This window comes from Vombatus ursinus, unplaced genomic scaffold (genome assembly GCF_900497805.2).
Source record: "Vombatus ursinus unplaced genomic scaffold, bare-nosed wombat genome assembly UNPS02014791.1, whole genome shotgun sequence".
NCBI classification, from domain to species: domain Eukaryota; kingdom Metazoa; phylum Chordata; class Mammalia; order Diprotodontia; family Vombatidae; genus Vombatus; species Vombatus ursinus.
This window is the reverse complement of record NW_020954569.1, coordinates 63324077-63343446: the sequence shown is the minus strand read 5'-3', so window position 1 is coordinate 63343446 and position 19370 is coordinate 63324077. Positions and strand designations below refer to the sequence as shown.

At 35.6% G+C, this 19370-nt stretch overlaps 1 protein-coding gene across 4 annotated transcripts in view; it reads right to left on the bottom strand.

Moving 5' to 3' along the window:
* CUNH18orf25 (chromosome unknown C18orf25 homolog) overlaps positions 1 to 19370 on the bottom strand; it is a 106551-nt gene that overhangs the window by 34053 nt on the left and 53128 nt on the right. For 3 of the 4 annotated variants that reach the window (XM_027868962.1, XM_027868959.1, XM_027868961.1), the window contains exon 2: positions 7076 to 7881. In XM_027868962.1, coding sequence (XP_027724763.1) covers positions 7076 to 7793 — 718 coding nt within the window. In that variant the 5' untranslated portion in view covers positions 7794 to 7881. Of the gene's footprint in view, positions 1 to 1640; positions 2167 to 7075; positions 7882 to 19370 lie in introns of those variants that run through there. The other variant, XM_027868960.1, reaches the window with a different exon arrangement.

Below are 19370 nucleotides of genomic sequence, written 5' to 3'. Positions count from 1 at the left end.
ACTCTTGACAAAGAAGGGGTGAGGTGGAGACACAGGAAAGGTAGAAAGAAAAAAATCACAAAGAATTATTTTTCCAATTCTAAGCCACACACACAAAAATGAAAACAGGAGAGAAAACATCAGCTTGAACAGGAAGGCTATTAAAAACATACACTCTAGGTTAAATTAAAAACTACAAATAAATGCTCTTCATTTCAACACAAAAAAAATTATTCTTTTTACTTCAATTCTAAACACAGTGCGCTGACAGGTTCAAAACTAAATTCACAAAGCTCATAATGATATAGGAAAAAAACTCCAAACACAACCTATCTATTTATCTCTAAATTTCCAAAATACATAATTAAGACATTCCTCAAATCACAACTGCAACTTTGTCATCCATTAAAATAAATATCCTTCAAAGTTGATTACAACTATACTGATGTAATCTTAAAGAATGAGCTAAAAGATACTTTTTTAAGGCTAAGCCAAGAAAATGGCACCAAGAGAAAAGAGAACTATTGTAAAGGCCCAAAATAATTTATTCCTATTATACACTTTCTCCTTTTTTAAAACATGAATATTCTCAATGTGTCTCTTCATATAAACTCAAAAAATAAAAATCACTTTTTCTGAATCTTGTATATTACAGATATATCTCCTATGGCATAATAATTTTAACTTGTGATAAGCCACCCCAATTATCTTAATGTGCCCTACTGAAGTTCCAATGTATGTGCATTTATGCGTATTTCCTTGGGTTAATAATTCCAAGTCTAACAAATAAAATTAAATGCAAACAATAGGTCACTTACCTAACTGACTACTTCACTCAAAAGTATCTATTGACAAATGATATTTTTAATTAGATTACTCTAAAAAGATCACGGGAAATGTATGCATTTTAGTTCAGAGTACAATGGTGGCCAGTAAAAATTTAATAACAGCTGCGTATCTTCTGCTTTGAATTCTTAGTTGGATATACACATTCATCTATGTACCAATATATGAAACAATCATTTTTTCTAAATACAAGTCAAGGTTTTTTAAGAAAGTGACTTGTTTTATTCATTCATCTTTAGGCTTCCTAGAGCATCTCATAGGTACTCAATTTTTGATGAATGAATTCAGTGCTTTTTTCCTCCATATGAATGTGTTATTTTAATTATGTAGCAATGAAATTCACAAAAGATTACTGAATAAAAATGAGTGATTAAATGTTACATGGATTAATGGGACATCATATGGTCATGCACACTCATTACCTATACAACCTCTGAGGTAAGATTACTTTATATGATCTGCCAAATTGGAATAAAGAAGGGAACAACGATATTTAGGGAAGTTTAAATTGCGGAATGTACGTACAGACAGATACACATGAATTAGCAAATGCTCATAACTACATCGATGCAATGGGATTCCTTAAGTGTCAAAATTTTAAATTAAATTTTCATATAATTTTGGCATGCAAAATGCAGATAGATGAGTATTACTCCTATTATGGCATGATAAACATAACTCTAATGCTCCAAGAATATATAACAAGGATTCTAGGTTATATCTGACAAAGCTTTGGTGATTTTTTGTTTTGTTTTGAACACATAAATTTTTCTTAAAACATTTATTGTTATTGTGTTTAAAACATCAAAGGGGAAAGCAACTCACAGGGAGAAAAGTATGTTTTTCTTAACATAATCCAAAGAAGCTTTTAAGATTTATTTTAAGTTTGTGACTGATTGAAATCATGCTCTGCAATATTTCCATTTTCTGAAAAGTTAGTTGGAAAATTGTTATTAAAAGTCGTCGGAAACTCTAATGTAGTATCAATATTTTGACAGCTCACATAAGAACTGAAGGGCTGCTGTGGAAGAACGTGGCTTTCAGGGATCTGTACAGATGCACCTGATTGGGTGGTAGGGGGAATTCTTTGGCCAACTAGTTGCATTTTAGGTTCCCTGGGTTCCAGTTGCTGCTTGCTTTCTTCCTCAGTGTCCAGGCGGGTTAGCTTTTCTATCCACATGCGAAATTTCTCCTCTGTCTGCCTCTGCATCTCGGCAAAGCAGTTCATGGCCTCTTCCAGGACATTGCCTATGCAGTTCCTATCCCACACGGTGCCCCTGTCAAGCAATCCTGGAATTTCCCTGGTCGCTCCTCCAGATCCCCCAGCACGACTGAAGCCAGCTTTAAAGACATTGAGGCCATTTGATAAGACATCATTAAGTCAGAACATTATATTTATTAAGACATGCTAACTCAGGAAAACAGCATAAACAATGCTAATGGCCAGGTGGATACAAAATTGATGAGCAAGTAGCCTGTAACCTCCAATTACCTGAAAGATTTAAATACTTTTTAGAAAAGGGGAGGGGGAAAATGGAGGGGGAAGGGGCGTGTCACTAATATCATTATGTTACTATACCCTTGTTTCAAAATAGGTGTGTGTGTATATATATATACATATATATATACATATACATATTTTCAACTATAAGTGGCTTATTCTATATCCATGAATATTTCTACTGCCATAATTAATGAATTTTGAAACTATTAAGTCCTTTATCAGAAATAATTTTTAGATGTCTTCACAGTTAACAAATGTCCAAAGCAGCATGCAATATTTTATGATTAAAATTACTACCTTTCTTGAGACTGCAGGATATCATTTAGTTTATTGCTAATTGGAACTTCAAGAACACCACCTTTACTTTAAAGAGTCTGACCACAAGATAAAGATTGGGCAAATAAAACTAAATGAACAGTTTAAGAAGAGTAAAGTGGATGTTTTAATTGCATGGCATCAGAGATTCTGTATTTATTTCTGAAAGAATGCTGAGCAATGATTGGTGGGAGGGTCGATTAGAGAATGGAGACAATCTGTAAAGATAATTAGTTGTGGATGGCTATAGATACTGGGTTAAGTCACAAAGGCCAAAATGTAGGTGAATCTGTTCTAATCTCCTAGATTCATTTACACAATCTACTGTCAACTCTCTCATACTCTTGAAAAAAAAAAAGGAGTTTGCATTACCCTTTGCATTCTTGTACACCAAAACATTAAGAGTTACTTGCTTCCTTTATGAAAGAATTATCTATACTTACACAAACAAGTGAGGAAAACAAGGAACTAGGACTAAAAAGATTAATATCAATAAAAGAAGTTAGCAAAAATCTTCTACCAAGAGAAGTTTCCACAGGCTTGGAAGCTTGCAAATCTAAGACACAAACATTACCCAGATATCACATAAAAGAATTCACAATATCATTTAAAAATAATGCATAATTTTAAAGCAAAGGGTATGGAAAATTACCCAAAGGTATCTTTTTAAAGAACTACACAAGTATAGGAAAAACCTTCATTTTGGTTTTCTCTGGAAATGTACTAGTACACATCACTGATTAGCTTCTCCAAAGCATTAAATTTCTTGAGTTGGATCAAATCCTAACTTTTCCTCTCTGCATGTATTTTTTAAAAAGCCATATGAATTAAACATAAAAATTCTTTTCCAAGAACAGACTTTGAGAATCTAATTATAATCTAATTTACATTCAGGATTCTAAAAAGCAGTCCCTTAAATATAAGAAGGCTCTAAAAGAAACTAACAACAGAATAACGGATAATCTATTAATAAGATTATTTTTATAAAGAACTTTTGTTCCTCAAAGATAAACCTTTTATAATTATGCATTATCATTACATTAATGTTCACTACAAAATACTCTCTATCCCTATACTATCTTTTTCACAATTCTCAAAATCAATTAACTAAAACATCCAGATAATCTGTGAAACTTGCCAAGAGACTTTATTCTTAAAAACAAACACCCTTTTTGGACATTCAAATGGAGCCAAGACACAATCTAGTTCTAGCTGTCCATCAAAAAACTAAGTCCTTGCACTAAATAAACAGTTCTTACCTCTATAATAATTTGTTGGCCTAATCATAAACTCAATTCTTAAGGATGAACACATGGAATCTCAACCAGCAATTATTTACTGAATATTTACTGAATTATTTACTAAAGTAAAAGCCCATCCATCCAGTTTTTAAAATAGATTCCTCCTTTGACTTTCAAGATCACTTCTAAACAAGAAAAACCTAAAATAACAGCTATTTTTCTTAAAATATATTTTTAAAAGATGTCAAATAACAAAAGCCTCAAACAACCTGACTGTCCTTGATTTTGAAGCTGCAGACATTCTACTGAACTCAGCTGTCCACAAGGTTCTCTGTCAGCCTGGCTGCATTTCTTCCAGCTTATCTGCATTTTCCATGTTTTTATACTAAAGTTCTTTCAGAATGTATCCAAATTGGTAAATTTGCCAATGGTACTTTTAACACTTGTCTTTCGGGCAAATAAGGCTTATTATCTCAATACTAAAAACACACTGACTCTCCTTGGGAGCTTGAGGTATATCTATGTCAAAATAATAAGCACATCAAAAATAAATGCATGCTAGCAAAATGATTTCAGCGATGACATGATTTTGTTGAGGTGACTAACATTAAAAATCCACATGATCTATAGTTTTATAGTTAAAGTAAAAAGCATAATCACAAATTAAACTGAATTTCCATTTACAATCTAAGATATATAGTAGTAGTAGTAGTAGTAGTATACAGAAAGAGCGCTGGTAAAACCTGAGTTCAAATCCTAGCTGCAACAATTACCAGCTGTGTGATCCTGGGCAGTCATTTCACTTCCTTATGCCTCAATTTCTTCATCTATAAATAGGAATAAATATTTGCACTACCTCAAAGAGGTGCTATAAGGAGAGCATTATGACACTCTTCCAGTATTCTATGAACGTGAATTATTGTTATTCTGACCCTCATCTTATTAATGATTTGCTTCTTAGTAGTCACTTCAAATACCACTGCACTATTTTAAAACTCACTACATGTCATTTTCACTCAATGTGAACTACTGTGAGTCAGAAAACGTACTGAGAGAAATCATGAATTTTTGTTTTTTAGCTAATAAGCTCTGTAGAAATAGGAAATTGAACAACACTTATTTATTGATTTAAAATAGAAGTAATGAAGCTAACCCACTAGCAAAACTATTAGAAAATAGAAACATATAAACTTGGCTCTTGAATTAGGCATAGCAACAGGGATAATTAGGTCATTCCTCACACTACCTTTAAATGGACTTTGCCTGGTTTTCAATGAGCAGTTTATTTAACTCAGACTTTTAAAAACCTACATTTGAAGAAAAACTGTAGGGTAAATTACAGCTATCTTACGTCACAGAAGCAAATTATAAACCTGAAAACTATGTAATTAATAAAATTTTAAAAATAAAAGTATCAGAAAGCCATCATATGGACAAATTGAACTGCTGGGCATAAGCAATGGAATTCACCAACAGAACATAAGAGAAAAGATTTTCAAAGTTGTTATAAGGCATTCCTTTTTTTTGCTATTAGTAAAATCACTATTAAGTATAAAAATTTTAAAATTGCCTAGAGCAGGGGTTCTTTTCCTGGCATCTTTAACCTTGTTTAGGGAAAGGGAAAGGTGCTTTTAAATATTTTGATAAATGTATTTCAATGTATTTGCTTCCTTTACAATACTATGCATTTGTATATATATGCATTCAAACACATTCTGAGGAGGTCTATGATGCAAAAAAGATTAAAAACCGCTGACGTAGAGTTTACCTTATAACAACTCAAATATCTTCACCTCTCTCTTGTATTTAAATGCTGAGCTTCATTTTCATCGTTTAACCCACTTCCCAGGAGGAGCTCCAGTGTGACCACATATCAAAGAGATAGCTCCCACAGGGAAACAAACCCCACTCACTCAATGGAGATAGTGAAACAGTGACAAATATTTCTAAAGACTCTGAAAAACTCATCTTTAATATGCATAACATTGTACAGGTGATACTATGTTTTATTCTTATAATCATTTATACAGCACTTTAATATGTATAAAGTGCTTTACAATCATTCTTGTTATGCAATTTATATAGGTTTGGGTCTGTGGATTTAGCTAACCAATTCGATTTTCCTTTAAATAGCTCCTTTTACATCAGCAATATGCTGTTTTCTATCATGTGGAGGTAAGCACACCCCAAACAACCTTTAGAAAAGTAGAAAGAAATAGTATGACCACCCACAAAAATTTGGAAAACCAAAACTTCCCCCTCTTTAGGGTTGCAAAATCAAAAGCGAGATCAGAGAGATGCTAGGTAAGGAGTTTGCAAAATATTCTAATCATGCTACATTCAGAAAGGAAGATTCACCAATTGAGAAACTTTCAAGACCTCATCTTTCTTATTCTGTGAACTATAAAGCTGCCCCTGTAATAGTTTTGTCACACCCAATTATATGGTGGAGGCAGATTTAATAAATTATAGACCCTTGAAACATGAAAGCTAGTATCAACAGATTGGTTCAAAACAGATTGGTTCAAAATTTTTAAAAGCTTTGAAGGTTTAAGGGGGAAATTTTGCAAAAACAATTTTTTTAATGAAATAAGTGACAGCTTCACATAGAAATAATGCACAACAAGAGCAACTAAACTTGTCATGCATTGAAATGTATATCAGAATCATAAAACATAAAAGGAGCAAGCACTGTATTGAGCAGTAAGGAAGTTATGAGAAAACTCAGATAAAAGATGAACATGTTATTTCAGACACCATAAACTTAGATGCAGCTGCTGTATAATCAAACAAGGTGCCTACTCTTCAGGAGAAAGTATTTAGTAATGAAGCTGTATAACGATTATTAAATCTAATCAATACTAAAAAGCAATAATGGGAGTTCATTTAATGGGTTTACAGAGAAAAAGATCTGTGAGAAATTCCATGGCTTAAAAAGTCTTGTCCCTATCATTTACCATTTAAATATTTTTGCTGATGTGCAAAAATGCACAGGAAAACTCAGAACAGGTTTGGTTTTTGTTTTGTTTTGTTTTTAATTGGCCATGTCTTGTTAATACACTGCAGTCTTCAAATTTACACAGAGCTGCAGGTCTCCTGGTTTTTCTCAAATGTCACTCATCTAACTGAGCCAGACAGCTGAGAAACGGTGTCAGGCGCTTTACCGTTCAGTTTAAAAAACATCCTCTACCTGGTATCTCTGCAGTGACTGTCTTGCTGCTCCCTGAAACTTCTTCATCATCATCTGATGAACTCGTGCTTGAATCACAGGTCAGGTCACTATCACTGGTACTGCTGTCCTGCAGCAGGTTATACTTCTTGCGAGCAGCAAGCTCCCGCTTCTGCCTCAGTAGCCGGATTCTTTCTTTGTGCTTTTGGCTACGGTGACCTTTAACCTTTGCAACTCGGCCATTTTGCTTATCACTGGACTGCCTGTTTTTCTTGGCAGCCATTGTTGATGTTTCACTTTCAGATCGGGACCGTCTAGACTTGCGACCAACAGCTGATCCAGACACTCCAGAAGGATCTCCTTCTACAGTAGCTTCTGCCTGGGAGGGCTCATTCTCTTCTGCGGAAGACAATGTATCTGAATCTGCCAGATGTCCACTGGAGGAAGGTGAAAGCATGCAATGATTAGAAGAGTCACTCTCATAAACTCGGCCAGTTGCTGGTTTATCACTTTCTGTAGATGCCAGCTGAGACTCTGAGGAGTCCCGTCTCAATTCCATCAGCAAGCAAGGCATTGATGAAAGAACTGCAGAATCACCCACACCATCTTTCTGAGAATGAGATTCTAGTTCTATAGGTCCATCTTCTGTCTGCACTGTTTCTTGTTTTTCAGATGTCTTTGGTGGGACTGTAGACTCAGTAAGTTCTTCAACTTTTCCCACAGCCTCCTCCATCTTCATTTCAAAATTCCGAGTATTTCCTAGATCTAGATCATGGAGCAGGTCTGAGGACTGGGAAACTAAATCAAGGATTCAACAGGAAAGTGACCTGTACAGAAATATACAAAAAAAAAAAATCAATGAACAGAAATGGCATATTACTTAAACAACAGAATGATACCTATTTTTCTGAATCAGGTAGAAGCTAGTAATTATGTTAATAGTTTAGCTACCCCAAAATAATGTATAACTGGGGTTGTTTTTTTTTTTAATTCAGATCAGTTTTACTAATAGGAAAAAATAACCTGGGTTCTGCTTTTTACTAGAAATTTTGAAATTCTGTTATTCTGCATAAATAATAAAAATGATATAATGTTAGCAGATGAAACTCTAACGTAAGAAGTAGCACAGTATAATGCAAAGAGAGCCAGTTTCAGGGTCAGCAAGACCTGGGTTAAGTGATGAACTGATAAACTATGTTATACCACTCTGTGACCCCAAGAAAGTCACTTAGCCTCTCAGTGCCCCCACGCAACCCTATAACAAGTTGTAGAACAGTAGCTTACCTTAACTGAAAAAGAAAAGCTCTTAGAAGAAGTAATGAGCTTGTGAAACAACATGGTTATATAAGGAAGCCTAGGTTCATAGATTTAGAGTGACAGGGACCTTAAAGGCCATTTAGTCCAACAACTATTTCACACACAAAAACACTGACCAACTGACTTACCCAAAATCATAAAGACAATAAGTAGCAGAGCTTATATTTGAACCCAGGTCCTCTGATTCCAAATCCAGAACTCTTTCCACTACACTATGAAACAAGTCTTGTTACACTTAAATTCTGGGAGAAAGATGTTATACAAACACAAACATATTACTACTGGGGGCAGATCATAATCTTAATATCTTTTAAAATCTTAAGTTACTAAATTAAAGATCTCAATAAACAACTGACTATTAAGGGGGATTATGGGGGTGTTCATTAGTAATTTTGTAAAGGTAATGTCATGGAAGGCAAACCATCCCTTAAGGCCAGCATGAAAAGGAAAGCATCGAGGTGAGCAGACCACTGGTTGGACCTAAATAGGTGTATAACTAATATCATCTGAAGACCTATGTGAAATTTTTGTATTTTAATTTAGAGCAAAGAACAATTATAAAACATTTTAAAGCAAAGAGTGGTGGGAGGGAGAACTCTTATTCTCCAATTTCAGTTCCTCTTCCTAATTAATCTAAAGAAAAGAAACAATCTGAAATCTGCCTTAATGCTCCCCTTCCCCTCTTATAAATGCAGGTTTGATCATCTTTCATTCAAACTTCTCAAAACAATAATGATGATGATGATGATGATAATAATAGACAAAACCATCAAGTTCACTGCCATATGAAGATTCTACAATTACAGGTATTCTAATACATTCTTAGAAAATGAGAAAGAAGTATTATCAAACATTAGAACATGAAAACATTCTAATAAACCTTTCACTTCCTAGACACAGATGAACTGATTTGTGAATGAGCGGAGATTTTTACTGGTTCTTTATATGAAATGGCAACCTTGTATGCTTCTTTTCTTAAAAAATTACCAGCTAATTCTATGTAGCATTCCTCAAAAGCCAGCAGAGGGAGGAAAAGTTAAACAACCTATTCACAAAGTCACACATTAACCAGGTTGGTCACCCCCAAATTTGTTTTCAATAATGAAGTTCAAGAATAAACTCTACAATTGCTAACAAGAAATCTTTTTCCTCAATAAGAAAAAATATTTGCAACCTTTCAAAGGGTAGGAGTTTTACATTTTGAACAATGAGGGAAGGGGAAGGACAGAGTCAGTGTGTATGGTTTTGTTTTTTTGTTTGTTTGTTTTTGGTAAGGCAATTGGGGTTAAGTGACTTGCCCAAGGTCACACAGCTAGTACATGTCAAGTGTTTGGTCGAAGGCCAGATTTGAACTCAGGTCCTCCTGATTTCAGGGCCAGTGCTCTATCTGCTGTACCACCTAGCTGCCCCAGTGTGTATGTTTTTAAAAAGCTAGCTGATTATCTAAGCAAACTACTCCAATGAAACTAAATTTAAAACCTAAGGCAAATGCTTTGAGAAAAATTCCCAATCATCCACAGTGATCATGAAAGCAAAAGACCCAGACTCTTTTCAATGTATACCATATAAAATGTTTTAAAAGTAAGATTATTAAAAATCACCTCCAAATCACTAATATTTTGTTGGGGAAATAAAGCACAAACACACACAACACCAAAGAAAGTTAAGAACAAATGTAAGAATATACTAAGAAAAACCACAATGAGAAACATTAAATGATTTTCACTGATAACTCTTTAAAAATAGGCATCTTTCACCTAAACTACTCAAAACATCTTTGTTCACTGAGATGCCACTGAGTTTCACTATTAAAACAGATAGCCAATTATGAAGCAAAAATCACATCTATTATACAAGCAATGGGGTATAGAAATCTATCCTGCTCTACAAGAAAATTGAAGGGAATAAGAGAAGGGGGGGTTGAAAGAAGGGCAGATTAGGGGAAGGGGTATTTAGAATGCATGCCATCTTGGGGTGGGGGAAGGGACGAGATGGGGAGAAAATTTGGAACTCAAAATCTTGTGGAAGTGAATGTTGAAAACTAAAAATAAATAAATTAATAAAAAAATCATATCTATCTCCAGGTTACACTCTAGACTTTCTCCATCATGTCCCAGAAACCTCTTCAGCCTAAATGCTCACTCCAAACCAGACATTCATATGCTGAAAAAATAGTGTATTTTCAGTGACTTGCCAACGGTCACACAGTCAGTAAGTGTCAAGTGTTTGGTCTGAGGCCAGATTTGAACTCAGGTCCTCCTAACTCGGAGGCCGGAGCTCTATCCACTGCGCCACCTAGCTACCCCCAATAAATGTAAGTTTGTAGCTCCACCTTGGTATAACTCCTCTTCCTTCAATTGTCTCCTATATGGAACATATGACCCTCAATCTAACATTTAGAACAAATTTATTACAGTGAATTCCACCAAGAACCTCAATTTTTCCACTATAACAAAGTCTGTCATAAAAGTTTCAAAATAAAAGAAAATGGAAATATTTAAGAATCATTCAAAAATCAGTTTCTTCTGAGCATCTAGTCTGGCAATCTGGCTTGACTCCCCTCATTTTACAGATGAGAAAACTTAAGACACAGAGAGGTTAGGTGATGTGCCCAATTGCACACAGGTAAAAAGTATCAAACTCAGGTCACCAACATCCAATTCTGTATCTTTTCCAGTGTAGAAAGTAGAACTGACTGAAGTAGTTTTGAACTTAAAGGAAAAGAGCAGCATCATACCCAGAGTCATTCCCTTTCTTCTCTGAATACTAAGATATTATTTGTGTGTGACTCTGCAGTCTGTTAATGAATTAAACCAAATTACTCTGGGGTAGTGATGATTCTAGACATTAGAGAATAAACAGGATAATGGCAGTAGACAGATAACTTCACAATGGGAAAAGAAGTTCAACACTCCAGTTCAAATTTAAGAGTGAATTTGCAGCCATTATGAAAAGCACTCATCATTCTTTACTCACAAATAAAGAATTAAAGAATATTAGAATATTAACTGATTAAAAGCATCTACTGAGACCAAGAGGAGTGACTTTCACAGACAGAAAACAAAGAACCTATATAATCCAAAACACTCTATTATTTGTTGAAACTAGATTAAAAAACAAAAACAAACACTGTTGTTTGGTATGCCCACAGGCAAATGGAAATACAGTCAAAACTCATTTGACTGAATCCAAACAGGATTTTTCATAATATACTAATGATAGATGTATGAATGAGGAAGATATGCTCCAATAATATTCTTGGTTATCAGAAACTTACTGGAGAGTGAAGTAAAAGAGGCATAGAGAATAAATTCTAGGATATCAGAATGGGGAAGTTACAGAACAAAACTATTTAAAACTAAATAAAATTAATGATATACCTGATAAAGCCCATTAATAGCATTTGCCTTGCTTTGAACACACAGACTAGAAAGGTAGGAGGGGACTAGGTTACAAAGGGTTTTGCATGTCAAATAAAGCATTTTGTATTTGCTCTTAGAGGCAACAGGAAGTCACTGGATGGATTGGGGTGGAGAGACTTGAGGCAGGCAGACACACCAGCAAGCTATTACAGTAATCAAGGTATGAAATGCTGAGGGCAGCCTGCACTACAATGCTGGCAACATCAGAGGAGAGATGGGAGTACATAAAAGAGATGTGGCAAAGATGAAGTTGTCGGGACTTGGCAACATCTTGGATATGGGGCATGAGGGTAGAAAGGAATCCAGGATGACTCCAAGACTGTGAGAATGAGGGACTGAGAGGATGGTGTTACCTCTACAGTAATAGGGAAGGTAGGCTGGGGGAGAGTTTAGGGGAAAAGAGTTCTGTTTTGGACATAATGAGTTTAAAATGTCTTTTGTATATACCGCTCAAGATGTATAAAAAGCAGTTGGAGATGTAAGATTGGAGGTCAGCAGAGTGTCTGGGGCAGGATAGGTAGATTTGAGAATCATCAGCATACAGATGGTAATTAAATCTACAGAAGCTATTGAGATCAAGTAAAGTACTATAGAAGGAGAGGAGAGTCCAGGACAGAACCCTGAGGGAGACCTATGGTTAGAAGGAGTGAACTTTAAGAGACTCCAACTAAGGAGACAGAAAAGGACAGGTCAGACAGGTAGCAGGAGAAGTAGGAGAGAGTGTCCTAGAAAACCTAGAGAAAAGAGGGTATCAAGGAAAAGAGAATGATCAAAGGCTACAGAGATATAGGGGAGAAAGAACTGAGAAAAGACCATTAGATTTGGCAACTTAAAAATCATTAGTAACTTTGGAAAAAGCAGTTTCAGTAGAATGATAATGTCTGAAGTCATATTGTAAGGAATTAAGATGCAAGTCAGAGGAGAAAAAGTGTAGGCATTTATTGTAGATATCCTTTTCAAGGAATTTAGCTACAAAGGACAGAAAAGGTATAGGATGACAATTGGCAGGGATGGAAGGGTCAAGTGAGGTTTTTTTGAGGATGGTAGAGACATGGGCATGTTCATAGGCAGTAGGAAATGAGCCAGTAGAGAGGGAGAGATTGGAAATAAGTGAAAAAGTGGGGATGACAGAGGGACCAATCTGCTGGAGGAGATGGAATAGAATGAGATCACTTGAACAAGTAGAGGAGTTAGTCTTTGTAAAGAGTAAGGTCATTTCATCATGTGAGACAAGGGTGAAGAAGACAGTAGCAGAAGGCATCTGAGTGGTATTTCATGAGAAGAGGGAGCTTATGGCAAATAGACTCAATTTCTTCTGTAAAATACAAGGCAAAGTTCTCAGTTGAGTGGGGGGGTGGTAGGCTTTAAGGGGGGGATGAAAAGGTTTGAAAGAGCTGCTAAGGAGAATAGGGTAGTGAAAAGTGCCTAGCAGCAGTGAGGGTCCACCTGAGGCAAGTAAAAGGCCTATATCTCTTCCATTTCTTTTTCCTGAGACAGAGTGAGTCACACATAATGAAAAAGCATGGATAGATTATGATCTGAATTCACAGGTATCATTATATTATCTTTCCTCCCAAACCCAACCATCTCTGAAACCACTCTGTTTCTGAAAAGTGCACTGCCATTTTTCCAGTAACTAAGTAATCACAACTTTAGTGCTATCTTTGATTCCTCAGTTTCCTTCATCTTACATTCAACAAGTCCATTCAGTTGCCAAATCTGGTGAGTTCTACCTCCATATGGGTCACATATGCTCCCTCTTCTCTTTATTCAAACAGCTACCACTGAATTTCAGACCCTCATTAACTCTCACCTAGACTACTGAAAAAAAATCTCCCAATTGATCTCTCTGCCTCAAGTCACTTCTCATTGCAAGTCATCCTCTACAAAATTACCAAAGTAAATTCCTAAGTTTCAAGTGTAGTATTACTCCCCTACTCAATAAATTCCAGTGGTTTGACTCTACGACCAAATATTTCTTCTTTATCTCATTCTTTTTTAATTTTTTGTTTTTGTATAACTTTTATAATGTACATAATTATGAGTACAGCAGTATATTATTTAATTTATAAATAAGTAGATATACATATGAGGGACTGAATGTTCCAAGGAAAGCTGCCAATTAAAGAAGGGCAAAATTGAGAGCTTTACAACGAGAAACCTTTAAAATGTTTACTTATACTATCTGCACATGCTTCTACTAAATTTCTAACTGCTTACATAAGTCCAATTTAGAGCATCACAGACTAAGAATTGAAAGGGCCATCACAGGTCATCTAATGCTATTACTGCATATTAGTGTCATACTCAACTTCCCAGAATATTTTTATTCTATCATTTTTCTATACAAGAAAGTAAATGGTTCGTTTTTGTGCATTATGCCTAGTTCAAACTCATTAGCTTGGCATCTAAAATCTTCAACCCCTCCCATATTCTACAATGAGAATGCTCCACCTCAAACAAACCAGTTGCTTACTGTTCCCAACACACACCATGTTTATCACTAGCTCCAGGGCCTGGAATATTCTCCCTCCCGCAATGCAAGTCTTATAGTTCCTTTAAAGTTCAGATCAAATTCTACTTCAAGGTTCCATTTATCAAGGTCATTTGACTTTTGCTTCTATCTTTAAGGAAATTTAATTTAGCATTATGTACAATGTAACAAACCTATCCAGATGATTTCAGTGACATGGGCATTTCCCACATCAAGAGCATAACTCATGAAAGAGATCACCAAAAGAGACAGTAAGCAAAACAGGTCTGCAGATCAGTCTTTTGAGATACCACTTGGTATGTCTCCTCTAGGTTGAAATAGAACCACTCATATGATTTAAGCAGGTATTCAAGACAGCTATTCATCCATTCCATCCTAGTACTCCAAAACACAAAGTATCTGTGTCAAAAGCACACTCTTTGTATGATCACTGAGAATTTCATGACATAAAATCAAAATTCTAGCTAAATTAAGTTAGATAAAAATAACTACTTCCAACGATTATACTACCTATCATCTTAACTTGAAGAAACTGAGAAATAAAAAGGATGAGTTCTAATAAGGACGTACATTCAAGTCAGCACCCATAAGAAAAAACATTTAACAAACCATAAATAAAAACACAATATTCCATGAGGATAGCAAAAGTAGTTCCTCAGCACCCCACACTCAAGTTCCTGTCTATTCCCTTTAGCATTCCCACTCAATAAGCACAGTCAGTAAGCGTTTATTAATGTTGGTAATAAACAGATATAGTCTCCTGGGGTGTTTTGTTCTGCACTCTACTGCCCACCCACTGCTTTTTCAGGCTAGATTTTTGCTGCACTCTTTTGTGACATTGCACTATCGCAATAGCATTCTGACATGCATTCAACCCACACAATCCAAAATTGAATAGTGCTTTTAATCACACTTTCCTTGGGATATACTTCTATAAAAACTTCTCTATATAGAAATTAATCACCAAATCTCAATGTAATAAAGTTAAAAACCACCCTGTGGAATATAAAAGCCTAGGGGGCATGACGCTTATGTGTGATGTTGCCTTGTATATGTGCTAGAACACTTCGGATCTGGGCAGAGTTAAAAAGACGGTTAACTCTTAGCATTTCCTTTTTTTTCTCTCAACCAAAAGCGACACAGAGTAGAAGATGTCTACAATATCTCAGAAAGAACATGCCAACATTTTAAAGGATGTATTATATACCACAATGCTTCTGACCAGAACATGAAATATTTTTAGCTTTAAAGCTACACAGATAATTAGCAAACAAATTCCTATGGAAACAAACAAAAAACCCCACATGATAAGAAATGCGTTGGAGGCCTCTGAATTTTATAAGATCACAAATTTAGAGTTCTACGTTGTTCTCAGAGATCATCTAGCCCAAGTCCCTCCTTTGATAGATATGGGAACTGAGATATAAAGTGATTTATCCATAGTCATACAGCCAGTAAGCAGCAGAACCAGCACACTGTGACTTGAAATCCAATACTCTACAACAGTCAAAACATGATATACACAAAAGTTTAGACTTTATATTTTCTCCCTATATCAACTAATCTCTACATCCTCTACAACAGTAGTATCAAACTAACAGAAATAGATAATCTGAGAATTGCATACTGACTTAGAAAACCACAAGTTATTTTGCTAAACATTTCCCAATTAGATTTTAATCTGGTTTGGGAGCATTAAGGAGTTTTGCTGGATCTCTACTCCAGAACGAAGTGGTTTTTAAAAATTAATCTAAAAATGTCAACTACACTGTTTCATTAAGGCCAGGCCTCATATTTTCGGGTGCTAAATTTAATTCATTACTAAGCTAAACTATTACAGAAGATCACAAAATGCTAACTTCAAATTTTATTCTTCTGCATTCTTATCCATTGTAAAGGAGTGTGATCATATGCTTTGTAATCCAGCACTTCAAGACAGGTTAGACAGAAAATAAAATTTCAAATAATCATTAAATTATCTTTGCTTTTCAGTTGTTCAGTCATGTCCAACTCTTCATAACCCCGAGGGCCATACTGTCCATGGAGTTTTCTTGGCAAAGATAAGGAATGCTTTGCCATTTTCTTCTCCAGTGCATTAAATCAAACAGAAGTTAAATGACTTGCCCAAGGTCACAGCTAGTGGCTGGGGATGGATTTTAATGCAGGTGTTCCTGACTCCAACCCACTGCTCTATTCACCGAACTACATAGGTGGCTCCTAAAGCATTTTACCTTGCACTGGACAGGAATTGAATCCAGGTTTCCTGCATGGCAGGCTAGAATTCTAACACTGAACTACCAATGCACACACTTAGACATTAAATCACTGCTAAGTACTCAGGAAACAACACAAAGCCCAGTTTGGGATATAGCACATTCTAATAAAGGCTGGAACAAGAAGAATTAGGGCTTATTCTAGACTTGTGAGTCACAACCTTTCCTTGCTAATTTTTTCACCCAAGAAAACATTCCACGTTAGAAAGCCGTTGCTAGAAATCAACCTATCACATAAAGCAACTGAGCTCCTTGCTAAAAGAAGCTTTTTGAAAAGCTTTGAAAGCAGAAAAAAACAAAACTATAATTTTTAATTTCAATCCATAAATGTCTGCTAACCAAGTAGGCACCTTCTATAATACAGGCAAATGAAACAAGAATTCTAGAGTTTCATACTTAAGAAATTAGGGATGTTTCTTATTATAGTTATCAGTTATAATAAAGACATAGTTTACTTTAAACAAATCTAACATGACAATTTGGATTCTACAAAACAAGTAAATTGGGAGGTGATTATTTGCCTTTTTCTTTTTTGGCTAGGCAATGGGGTTAAGTGACTATTGAGTGTTATGTGTCTGAGGCCAAATTTGAACTCGGGTCCTCCTGAATCCAGGGCCGATGTTCTATACACTGTGCCACCTAGCTGCCCCAATTATTTGCTTTTAAAAAGAATTAAAAAGAGATTTAAAAAAAAAAAAAAGAACTCAGTTGGAGCCAAGATAGCCAATTAGAGGTAACCCAGCTGAACTCTCTCAACATTCCCCTAGAAACAACTTTAAAATAATTCCTCAAATCAAATTTTGGAGTGGCAGTGCCAAGAAAAAGATCAAGGTGAGACATTTTTCTGGCCAAAGAAAACTTAGAAGGAAAGCAGGAAAAGTCTGTGACACAGAGATGGAAGCCTGTCCAGAGCCAACAAATGAAGCAGCAGCAACAGCCGCCACTGCAACAGCGGCTTTGGAAGCTCTCAGGCCATAGATGGTAAAAGGGTCAGAAAGAGATTACAGACGATTCTTTCCTGGCACTGGGTATAGCTGGCCCTGTCCAGCCTAACTCTATTACCACAGTTCTGGGTCCCAATTCTAGGACAGAGAGGATGTTGGGGGTTGGTCACAAGGGTTACCGTAAGGGCCCCAGGCATTGTTCCTGGGCAAAGAGAGAGCTAGTACTTGTGGCTGCAGGGAACCAGAGGTCCTTTCTGGGTAAAGACCAAAAAGTAGACCAGGAAAGCAGTGACCATATCTCTCCCAGGATAATACCACATTGGAAGTACAAAAAATTTGCAGACCCCTAGACCTAGATCTGAAAACAGTAGCACAAAAAAGTCTGAAGCCTCGGCCAGTGACTCCTCACCCTGAGGTGGGCAGAGCCCAATTTTAACATGAAGTTCAAAGTCAAGAAATAGAAAAAATAGGAAATAGGAAAAAAAAGAGCAAACAACAACAACAACAAAGAATTTGACCATAAAAAGCTACCACAATGGCAAAGAATAAGACATAAACTCAGAAGAAAATACCAATGTGAAAATAGCTGCAAAACCTCAAAGAAAACAGCTAATCCCAATAATAAGTCCTTTAAGAGTTAAAGACAGCCTTGAGAATGGCAGAGGAAAAACTAGGAAAAGAAATGAAAGTGATGCAAGAAAATTATGAAAAGAGAATTAACACCTTAAAAATCAGAACTGGCCTAATGGTAAAGGAAGCATAAAAATTCACTGAAGAAAAGAACTCCTTAAAAAGCAGAATTGGCCAAATGGAAAAGGAAGTACGAAAGCTTGTTAAAGAAAATGATTCCTTAAAATTTTGAATTAGGCCTAACAAAAAAAAATTTTTGAATTAGATAAATGAAAGCTAATGACTCCATGAAACATCAAGACACAATAAAACAAAGTCAAAAGAATGAAAAAGTAGGAATAATGTAAAATATCTCATCAAAAAAACAACTAACCAAAAAATAGATCAAGGAGAGATACTTTAAGAATTACTGAACTATCTGAAAGCCACGATCCAAGAAAGCATACCTAGACATCATATTTCAGGAAATTATCAAAGAAAAATGCTCCAATATCTTAGATCCAGAGGGTAAAATAGAAATTGAAAGAATCCACCACTCACCTCCTAAAAGAGATCCCTCCCAAAAAAACCTCCCAAGAATATTATAGCCAAATTCCAGAACTCTCAGGTCAAAGAGAAGATACGTCAAAGAGTCAGAAAGAAACAATTCAAACAGTGTGGAGCTATAGTCAGGATCACACAAGATTTACTGGCTTCCATGTTAAAGAAGTGAAAGGTTTGGAATATGACGTTCCAGAAAGCAAAGAAGCTAGGATTACAACCAAGAATAACCTACCCAGAAAAACTGAGCTTAAGGAGAAAAAAATGGATATTTAATGAAATTGAGACTTTCCAGCATTCCTGATGAAAAGATCAGAGCTGAACAGAAAATCTGACATTCAAACACAACACTCAAAAGAAGCATAAAAAGGTAAACATGAAATAGTAATCAGAAGGGTCTTCATTCCTATGTGGGAAAATGATACATGTCACTCTTAAGAACTTTATCATTATTAGAGCAGTTAAAAGGAGTTTACATAGAGAGGGCATGAGTGTAAGTCAATTATCTTGGGTAAAAATGAAGGGATGAGAAAGAGGGATGCACTGGGAAAAGGGGAAAGGGAAAGGTAGAATGGGTAAATTTTTCTCACATAAAAGAGGTGCAAAAGGAAGAGTTTTTTAAAGTGAAGAGGAAAAGGGGTGGGGGAGTGATGGACAATGCTTAAACCTCACTCTCATCAGAACTGGTTTAAAGAG